Source organism: Cervus canadensis, chromosome 30 (assembly GCF_019320065.1).
Source record: "Cervus canadensis isolate Bull #8, Minnesota chromosome 30, ASM1932006v1, whole genome shotgun sequence".
NCBI classification, from domain to species: Eukaryota; Metazoa; Chordata; class Mammalia; order Artiodactyla; family Cervidae; genus Cervus; species Cervus canadensis.
In genome coordinates, this window is record NC_057415.1 from 5,879,799 (window position 1) to 5,890,470 (window position 10,672).

At 46.1% G+C, this 10,672-nt stretch overlaps 1 protein-coding gene across 1 annotated transcript; it reads right to left on the reverse strand.

The window, feature by feature from the left end:
• Nucleotides 1-1,921: 1,921 nt before the first annotated feature.
• NEFL (neurofilament light chain) lies at nt 1,922-7,586 on the reverse strand. Its single transcript, XM_043453742.1, has 4 exons — nt 6,403-7,586; nt 5,241-5,365; nt 4,508-4,863; nt 1,922-3,866 (listed from the first exon to the last, which is right to left on the reverse strand). The coding sequence occupies exons 1-4, from the start codon at nt 7,447-7,449 to the stop codon at nt 3,724-3,726; spliced, it is 1,671 nt and encodes a 556-aa protein (XP_043309677.1). The 5' UTR covers nt 7,450-7,586; the 3' UTR covers nt 1,922-3,723.
• Between the last annotated feature and the right edge of the window lie 3,086 nt (nt 7,587-10,672).

Consider the following 10,672-nt stretch of genomic DNA (forward strand, 5'->3'; position numbering starts at 1 on the left):
AACTCATCTGTAAAATGGGGATGATAATCATACTAGACTGATAACATTGTCATAAGAAAGAAATCCATGAGATGACACATATTAATAATGCACTTAGATCAACGCCTGGGACACAGCGCATATTCTTATAGCACTACAATCTCCATGGAGGGAAAAAAGCAACCCAATTAATTGCTAACCAACTTAATGCTAGGGAAGAAACTTTACATGAAGTTAAGCAATTCCCTTTAAGTGATGGACTTTAGTGTGGACATAATAGTGATATGCACATTTCCCATTCAGCCATTTATCTTGAACTTTTAAAAGCTTTTCAGGAAATTTTTAATCATTAATCTAGAGTGGATCTGAGAAATTAAGTGCTGAAGCCTTTTGTAGCTAAGAAGACTGAGGCCAGAATTGGGGTGGGGCTGGGGCTGGCCAGCCTTCCCTAACAAACAACACTAAAACCAAGAATAGACAGCTGATTTTTGGTTCTCTGCTCCTTCCACGAGTGTTCACTGGACTGGGACTGAGTGTTGAATACTCTTGACTTTCTAGTCACCGCAAAGGCATTTTAGCCTACCAAGAAAGTATTAATTCAATCAACATTTATTGTGATGGCTCAGCAGTTGAAGAATCCACTTGCAGAGCAAGAGACGCTAGAGACAAGGGTTCAATCCCTGGGTCAGGAAGATCCCCTGGAGAAGGAAATGGCAACCCACTCCAATATTCTTGCCTGGTAAATCCCATGGACAAGGAGTGTGATAGGCTATAGTCCAAAGGATCACAAAGAGTAGGACCCCACTGAATGACTAAGCATGCCCAGTGACAGGAATGATGCTAGGTGCTGAGGAGCAAAAGGTCTGATTGCCATGTTTCTGAGGACCGCTCTACAGTAGAGGTTGCAGACATTTACTATATGATTGTGAAAATAGATGCCACTTCCGACTGTGTAAGTATCTTGTTGTTGTTCAGCCACTAAGTCATGTTTGACTCTTTGCAACCCCATGGACTTCAGGGGGTTTCACACTAGGCTTCCCTGTCCTCAACTAGCTCCCAGAGTTTGCTCAAGTTCATGTCAGTAGAGTCAGTGATGCTTATAAACACACTTGGTAGAGGAATTTGGCTCCATCAGGAAAGACTTCCCCAAGGGAATGACAGTTGAGCCTAAATCTGGGCAAGGCTGAGGACAGGATAGAAAAGATGAGTGTTCCAAACAGAGAAAGCAGCCAAAACATTTACAGAGGGCAGGGGTGGCCAGAACACCAAAGTGAGGGAGGGGAAAGGGGGTCCACAGAGGGTGAGGCTTGAGAAGTAGTTTCAGGTCAGGTCTAGACAGACCTTGAAGGTCATCTTAAAGATTTGGGGTTTTATATTAAAAGAAATGGATAACTACTGGAGAGTTTTAATCAAAGAGACAGTGTGATCACAATTCCCTTTTCTAAAGATTACCTTTCTCTGGAACAGGAGTCCCCAGACTCCGGGATCTAATGCCTATTGATCTGAAGTGGAGTTGACGTAATAATAATAGAAACAAAGTGCACAATAAATGTAATGCTCTTGAATCATCCTGAAACCATCCCTCCTCCCTCGGTCCGTGGAAAAACTGTCTTCCATGAAAAGAGTCCCTGGAGCCAGGACACAAGAGGTTCCTTAGGGTGGTGGCAGTGTAAATAGGGAAATGTGGATGGATTGAAGATACCTAGGTAGTAAAATCAATAGGCTTTGGTGATAGATTAGAACAGAAAGATTGGAGAGAGGAAATGGGAGGATGATGGCATGCCCGATATCTGGTCTGCAGAACTGGATGGCTGGGGAGTGATGTCATTAACTAGGGGAGGGAATACAGAACAAGAGTTTGAGAGGTGCAGAAGGGAGAGGGAGATTGGCCAAGGTACCACATTTGAGGAATTTTTTTTTTAAAGACTCCAAATCCAATCAGTTTAGATTTTTCAGTATTTTATTATGGCACACAGGATAGAGTATGGTACAGTGTTCTTACTTCAAGAAATTCTCAAACCAACCATTTCCATTTGGCTAAGGTTACTTTTTCACATGTAATTTGCTTCTGTCTGAAATTGACCATGTGCAGCATCCCATGTGTAATGAACATAAATGTGAAAAGCTTGATTTCTGAGGCAACTCCTAGTCTTTACAGAAGCCAATGTACAGAGAATCCTCATAGCTCAAATCCATAGCATCAGGGCAAATAAAGAAATATTTTACATATTTGCTTTGGTGAGATATATGTAACTTGAAATATGTGGTGTGATGGGATCTGTAAACTTTAAATGGAGACCACTTTGCTTCCAGATTAAATTCATGACCTTTAAGAGGTGTCTAAACAACAAATATTGAACAACCTTAGCTGACAAAGCAATTGTCTAAGAACAGAAGCAGAACAAAGGATAATCAGCAATTTCATTGACATTTCACATCAAGTGCAAGTGCAAGAGCTTTCATAACTTTACAGTGAACGGGATGGACGGGTGGGGGTGTGTATTTGATGCAATGTCCAACCAGTTGGAGCTATCACTGAAATCCAAATAGTCCCCAATAAAGACATGCAGACCTATGGCAATGTAACACACAAGTATAGAATCCCCCCCTTTAGTGACTGATCACAATTTCATTATCTATATCTGTAGTTCTTAAAAAATTGAAATAGGTGGTATTGAAGGCTACTTGAGGCAACAGAATTAAGCTAACTACACACTCAATCATGAGCTCAGGACTGCAGGCAACATGTTTGCAATGGCAAATAAGCTTCAATATTCTTAACTCCCTTAAAAATTACACATTGAGAAAAATTTATTCCTTCTGATTACATCATTTGCTTGGGCTTCAACTTCTGCTCATGATAGTTAGACTATACTTTTTAAATGTGGTTACAGTGACAGATGAGTGGGATTCACATTCTACCCATATGCTTTTACTATTATATATTAGTGTTCAAGTTACCTGTTTACCATAAAGGTAAACATGATTCAGACTGCCTCTAAGAAAGCCATTCCCAACATTATACAGTACACTTACAGGGCAAAGTATATTGCTATTTACCAAAGGAAGAGAATCCCAGGGATTCTCATTTATTCAAGTTTATTGTCAGTAAAATTTTCGAGGGGAGAGACTTCATGAATGGTCGTGACCTAATCGTATCCTCAGAATTACCAATTAAGGGGGGAAAACGCATTGTAATTGTTAAAATTTTGACTTGAAAAAATTTGGAAGTCAATAGTCTGCATCTACGTGTCTGCTATTGGTGCCCTCTTTAAGATATCTGAATTAAGTCAACAAGCACAGCAAGGAACGTCATTCAGTGTAACTTTATTTACTATTTATTGCACATAATTCGAGGTCTTTAATTTCTAACCACCAAAGATTCAAAGGACTATTTTTTCCCCATGAAGTTTAACATTAACATTAGTGAATTCATTTATTCATGATGTGGTTTTTTAATTGTAAACATCTGAATTATTCACATTGCCATAGATCCTGAACTCATAAGCGAACCATGCACAGGCTGGCAGCAAGCCAGGAAGCCACTCTGCAAGCAGACAGGTACTCTGCGGAAGGAGAAGATTCATAGCACAACATTTAATGTCCAGCCTAAGTCATCTCAGAATTATACATAGATTGACTTCTTAATTCATATAGTATCTGCAACTCAACTGGTTGGTTGGTGATAGGGTTGACCTGATTTCGGGAGAATTACTCCTGGAATAATTAAGGGAAGGGAAGGGCTCAGTCTTTCTTCTTGGTGGCTTGCTCCTCCCCAGCACCTTCATCTTTTTTCTCTTCCTCCTCCACTTCTTTGGTTTCTTCTACTGCTTCGCCTTCACCTCCTTCTTCTTCCTCCTTTGCTTCCTCAGCATCTTCCTTGGCAGCTTTAACATAAAAAGCAAATGTACAAACTCCAAATGCAGGGTGAGCCCAATCAAAACATTTCTGCTTTAGTTTTGTGGAGAAATACAAGTGTCAGAATACTTCCCCCAAACCTCCATCTCCATGCAACCAAGCGACCACACCTGCTGGGCACAATTTGCCACTGAACAGATATTTAAATAGAATGGATTATGTTCTAGGTACTGGATGCTCTGTTCTTTCCAGGACCTCGGGTTTTCTTTTATTATGTGTTCGGAATTCATTTTTGTGTTTTAGGACACCAAATGGCTGAGTTAAATGAATAGATTTTAAAATGTTTAATTAGGAATAAAAGGCAGCAGGAGGATTTTTTTTTTTTTTCTTATGTTACTTTCAAAAAAGTACCATGCTAATCAGAGATCATGTGTCTCTGGGAGAACAGCCAATCTGAGCAATGAGGTGCTTACTAAAGATCTGTTGAGGAAATAGAAAGATGTATTTTCTTTTTAAGATCATCAACTCTTATCTGAATAACATTTCCTGGGCCTAAGTGAGGTTTCATGTATCTTACCCACCTCCTAACCAATATCCATGCCCACAGTGCCCCTGGAGTCGGAGGGTGGTTTTGTTTTTTATTTGGTTTTGTGTTTTGTTTTAATCCTACCTTCTTCCTCTTGGGCTCCCTCCTCTTCCTCAGCCTCAGCTTCGGCTTCGGCCTCGGCCTCGGCCTCAGCCTCTTCCTTCTCCTTCTCCTCCTCCTCCGCCTCTCCTTCAGAGGGGGGCTCGTCCTTGGCTTCCTCAGCTTTAGCAGCCTCGATGGTCTCCTCCACCTCGATCTGCTCCTCCTGGACGTGGCTGGTGTAGTAGGACGGGAAGGAGCGGGCGGACATCAAATAGGAGCTGGTCTGCAAACCGCCATAGGCGGATCGGCCGAAGACCTGGGAGCTCTGGGTGTAGCCGGTGGTTAGGCTGCCCACACTCGTGAAACTCAGCCGGGTCTCCTCACCTTCCAAGAGTTTCCTGGGGAGGCAGGGGTTAACAAACGTGAACACCGGAAGTGTGCTCAGCCCACCACTCACCACCTTCCCCAATGCCAGGCTGAAAGGCAAAGGCAGGGTTGGGAATTACTGTAACTGGGGATGCTGTGACTGAGTCCAGGAGAAATACACAAAACAACAATGAAAAAAGGGCCTTAAAATATAGTCCTGTTCGCTACACTTGAAATGTAATGGGAAGCTAAGAATAGGCCTCATTATTACAGGATTAAATTCTTCTTGGAAAAGGCCAAAAAGTAACACAATTACTCCAAAGGACTATTTTTGAAGGTTTCTGATTCAACACAGGAAGTCTGATTTTCTAAGGCTGACAGGCTGCTACCTTGGCACTTCCATTTTTACCTGTAAGCTGCAATCTCAATGTCCAAAGCCATCTTGACATTGAGGAGGTCTTGGTATTCCTTGAGGTATCTTGCCATTTCGCTCTTTGTGGTTCTCAATTCATTTTCCAATTTGTTGATTGTGTCCTGATGGAAGACAACCGAAAAAAAAATCTAAGTGTAAATCTCCACTACTATCATTTTACTACAGCATAGCTGCAAAGGCCTAGGTTTAATTAAAATCAACTGTGCACATCCTAGATAAAATCTCCCCTAAAATAACTGTCATTTTTCTTTTTAAACCTTTGCTTGCCTTAAAAAAAAAAAAAATCCAGCTTCACAAAGCAAGAGATGAAAACCAAAAAAAGAGAAAAAAAAACTGATAGAAGAAAAATTTTTTGTTTTCATTAATACACCTAATGATCATCATAAAATGCCTGCAAAGAACTAAATGGATTTTTTTAATTGTTTCTCACTCATTAGTTAGCTTTATCAACTTTATCCAGATTATATACAAGAAATCCACTTATTTATAGGAGAATGAAGTAGATAAATTTAAATTTATCTCTAAAATATTTTCTATGTATCTTATTTTTTCTTCTCTCTAGAAAAAAATGGAGATCCTTAAAAAAAAGAAATGTTTTACTGTGACCATCATCACAATTTTGACTGTATTCCTGTCTCACTGCTAAGGGAAGGCAGTGGTTGGTAAAACTAGTCAGAAAGGATAACTGGTCACAGTTATTCTTCAAAACTAATGAGATCTCCTCGCTGTATTTATTAATCAGACGATCCAATCTCTGCAGCAAAGCACCTTGGGCTGAATGCAGGACAGCAGAGAGGCAGACCAGAGGCAAAGTCCAGGTCCAGTCCCTCCTCCCAGCCCCACCCAATATCCTGCAGGGCTGGGCAGCTTTAATGAGGAAAGGAGATCCAACTGCACTCAGCACCTCTTAGCACACCGCAGTCGCCCCCCGCCCCGCCGTCCAAGGGCCCCACCCCCTCCCACACTGCCTCCAAGAAGTCAAGTTCCACCTCCTTATTATCTGCTTGCAGAAGCCTCATCCCAGTTCTCCTCTTTCTAGGCGTGCCCTCAACTCTCCGCAGCACCCCCACTCCCGCCCATCCTAACTCGATTCTGCAGCACCCTCCCCGCCCCCTCTGCCTTTCGCCCGGCGCCTTACCTGCATGGCGCTAATGTCGGCGTTCTGCTTGTCCTCTAGCTCCTGCAACTGCTTCTCCAGCGCTTCGTTCATGCCCCGGCATGCTTCGATCTCCAGGGTCTTGGCCTTAAGCAGGCGGCGGCTCTCGGACACCTCGTCCTTGGCGGCGCGCACCGCATCGGTGTTCTTGGCGGCGCTCTCGGTCAGCACCGTGAAACGGCTCTTGAACCATTCTTCGGCATTCTGCATGTTCTTGGCGGCCAGCTTCTCATACTGGGCGCGGATGTCCTTGAGCGCGGCGGACAGGTCGGGCTTGGAGGACACGTCCATCTCCACGGAGATCTGTGCGTACTGGATCTGCGCCTGCAGCTCGGCGATCTCCTCTTCGTGCACTTTCTTCAGAAAGGCGATTTCGTCCATCAGGCTGTCGATGCGCTTTTCGAGCTCGGCGCGGGCGAGAGCCGCCTCGTCGGCCCCTTTGCGCGCTTCCATCAGCCGGCCCTCGGCGTCCTCACGGCTCAGCACCTCCTCTTCGTAGCGCGCCTGAAGGTTGCGCAGGGTCTCCTCCAGCCCCTCGCGCTCGCCCTGGAGCGCCTGCTTCTCGTTGGTGGCGTCTTCCGCTGCCAGACGCAGATCGCGGATCTCCTGCTCGTAGAGCGCCCGGAAGCGGGAGGGCTCGGAGTGCTTCTGGCGCAGCACCAGCAGCTCGGCTTCCAGGACCTTGTTCTGCTGCTCCAGCTCGTGCACGCGCTCGATGAAGCTGGCGAAACGGTCGTTGAGGTCCTGCAGCTGCGCCTTCTCCTGGGTGCGGATCGACTTGAGGTCGTTGCTGATGGCGGCGACCTGGCTCAGGTCGAGGCTCTCGAGGCTGGGCATCAAGGAGCCGGAGCTGGAGGAGTAGCTGCGCCGCACGGACAGCGAGGAGGAGACGGGCGCGGAGTAGCTGGAGTAAGCGGAGCGCGCGGTGCTGTAGCCGCTGCGCACGCTGGAGATGTGCACCCGAGGCGTTTCCACGTAGCGCCGTTTGTAGGAGGTCGAGTAGTATGGCTCGTAGCTGAAGGAACTCATGGTGCCGGTCGGTGCCCCCCTGGCCGGCGGCGGAGATGGGGGCCTAGAGAGAAGAACGGGGAAGAGAGGGAGAAGGGAGGATGGATGGCTGTGTGCGGCTCAGCTCGGTCCTGCCACCCCTATTTATACTCAGAGAGGACTCTGACGCAGCTGCGATCGATCACGGCGCGCCTGGCCAGTGGGGGCAGCGCGCTGCTGCAGCCAAGGCAAGGATTCTGCGCAAAAGGAAGGTGGGGGCGAGCCGCGGCCCGCGGGGATGCTGCGGCTGTAGTCCTTTGCACTTTTCTCTGAGACCCTCTGTTCTCTCTCAGACCCCGAACCCCCTCACTCATTTCCTTTCCCTAACCCCACCCCATCCTACTTAATCCTTGACCCCTGTATTACTCAGATTCGATCGTGCCTCCAATAGGTTATCATTCCCAACTGACACCTTAGTTTTCCATACCCCACCCAGTACCATGGAGACCGCTGCTGCTGCTAAGTCACTTCAGTCGTGTCCAACTCTGTGCGACCCCACAGACGGCAGCCCACCAGGCTCCGCCGTCCCTGGGATTCTCCAGGCAAGAACACTGGAGTGGGTTGCCATTTCCTTCTCCCCATGGAGACACACTACCCCTCTAAGTCGCCCCTTCCCCACCGGGGTTCAGCATGCCCCTGGTATTTATGGTGCCTCCAGGGCATTGGAGATACAAATGATTGTCTAAGGTTGCATGTATGCGGCATATATGGAGGAAAGTTTTCTATTTCTCTGTAGCTCTTTCTGGCACTTTATCTTTTTCACCTGATTGTTTTTTTGTTAATTCTTTCATGCGCTCCTCTTCCACACGCGCGCGCGCGCGCGCACACACACAGACACACACGTGAAACTGCGGCACCGCCGCTGTTGATTTTACTGTTTCTAAACCCTTTGCGCAGTTCATATCAACCTTTTAGTGTTCCTAGATTTTCTCATTTCTTTCTGGGGAATGAGTCCTCGAATACTTTGAGCGTGTTGAAGCGTATAAGTGGAGGGGAGCTGAGAAGGTGTTTGAAACTAACAGGGGAGAAAACCGACTTGCAAAGGCAGCGGCCAGCTCTGCGGCGGGGGAACTTCGACTGTTACACGTTGCCTGTATGTTCTTCATCCCTAAATTCCTGCTCCACACCACTAACTCCATCACATTGAAAGTCTCTTTCCCTCTTTTTAGACTCGTGTTGCACCCAACCTGATGATTTCAAGGAGCTAGGCAGGTGGCTGATTTTCAGAGGGAAGCTGCTGCCGCCGCCGGGAGTGCGGAGCATGTCTCCAGGGAGCAGAGCTCCGACCGAGACACGTTGTTCTGGGACGGGTGGAAAATAGCTGTGTGGTTCTGCCCCCGAACTCCTCTGATAAATACACAACAGATACAGTACGAAATCCATTGGTTTCTTTTAGGGAAAACCCAGGTACCTGAAAGAGTGTGCACGTCGTAATGCACATTGATAAAACCCTGCGGTTACAGAGCATTTTCACACACGTTATGTTAGGGAGTTCTCCGGTTTCAGGGACAGATTGCAGAGATATACGTAGGACACCTAAGCTTTTTCTAAGCAAGCATTTAATCTGTGTTTTCTTTGTATAAGAGTAGCATTTGCGGTGCAACATTCTGATTTTTTTTAAAGAAGCAAAGGAAGGGGAAACGTGAGAGTTTTCAAACAGAGAAGCCGGTATCGCTTTCGCTGTGATGCTGAGAGGGACGAAGTACTTGGAGCTGGTACCACAGATGCTGCCGGAGCAACTGCAGCCTCTCCCCTGGACAGGACAAGATGAGGTTCTTTGTGACTTTAAAAGACCTTTCCCTTTCTGTGGTCGAGACTGCAGCAGAGAACTTGTATGAGATTTCCAGACAATCTTTAAGGTCTCAAGTAATGCAACTTTAGAAACATTAATATTAGTCATTTAAATCTATCAAGCGGTCCATCCACACTCAGTCATCCTGGGATCTTCAAGCCGAGGCTGTCCTGCATTTTGCCTGACCCAGGCAGATGTGAGGCTGTCCTGCATTTTGCCTGACCCAGGCAGATGTGATTAGGCACTTATTATGATGCCTTTTTCGGCCCATGCATCTTTGGTCTTCTCATTGATCAGTGACTCAACACTGGGAAAGGCTTCTCTGGGGAAGGAGAGGGGAGTGTTGGTAAAACTTCAGTAAGCCATATTTTTATCCGCTCCCAATTACCTATATATGGATGACAAGTGACAGAATGGATTTTTTTAACCTGCCCCCATTTACACCACATTGTTTCACACTCTCTGTGTGAGTCCGCCTATGCCGCTTAGGTATTCATGAGTTCATTTCCTTTGTGCCAGCTCCTTTCCGTCCAGTTCAGGTCACCCTCAGAGATCTTAAGTCCATCAGCGTTTTTTTTTTTTTTTTGCCATGGCTCCTGGCTGAAGCCTTTGACTGCGGAGGGAATGGCTCAGAAAGAGGGAGGCGGCTGACGGATGCTGCAGGGACACGGAGATGCTGCGGAGAGAAGGAATCTGTGGGCCTCTGCTGCGGTCCTTTGAGCAGCTGAAAAGAAAGGCACCCTGGAGTGTGAAGGGTAGGAATGAGAGGGCAGGGACCCTTGTCTTTGCTGAGCCTGGTGAACAGGGTGTGGGGAGAGGGGCAGATCAACGCTATTTATGAATGTAGAGCTCAGGTCTTTTTCAATAGCTCCACTACAGCTTTGCTTTAGAGGGGCTCCCAGAACCAGCCTGTGTTTGAGTTTTGGTGACACTACCTTCAGCCTTCCTCTGCTAGGTACCAGCTCCTTTTTAAAATATTCTGTCCACTGAGTGAAGTAAGTCAGCCAGAAACGGAAAAATATCATATGGCATTCCTTATATATGGAATCTGAAAAGAAATAATACAAATGTACTTAAAAACAGAGACTCACAGACTTAGAGAATGAACTTGTGGTTCCCCAGGGAAAGGATGGAAGGAAGGGGTAGTTAGGCAGTTTGAGATGGACATGTCCACTCTGCTATATTTAAAGTGGGCGACCAACAAGGACCTAATCTACAGCACATGGAACGATGCTCAGTGGTATGCAGCAGCCTGGATGGGAGGGGAGTTTGGGAGAGAATGGATACATGCATATGTATTTGTATATGTATGTGTATATATGTATAGATAGATAGATATGGCTGAGTCCTTTTGTTGTTCACCTGAAATTATCACAACACTGTTCATCGGCTATATGCCAATACAAAATAAAA

Excerpts from the sequence above, each read along its gene's own strand:
- NEFL (XM_043453742.1), bottom strand. The coding sequence starts at position 7,449 with ATGAGTTCCTTCAGCTACGAGCCATACTACTCGACCTCCTACAAACGG. Across the intron at positions 4,864-5,240 it reads ATTGAGATTGCAGCTTACAG|GAAACTCTTGGAAGGTGAGG; the intron begins GTAAAAATGGAA and ends CTGCCTCCCCAG. Across the intron at positions 3,867-4,507 it reads GGGAGCCCAAGAGGAAGAAG|CTGCCAAGGAAGATGCTGAG; the intron begins GTAGGATTAAAA and ends TTTATGTTAAAG.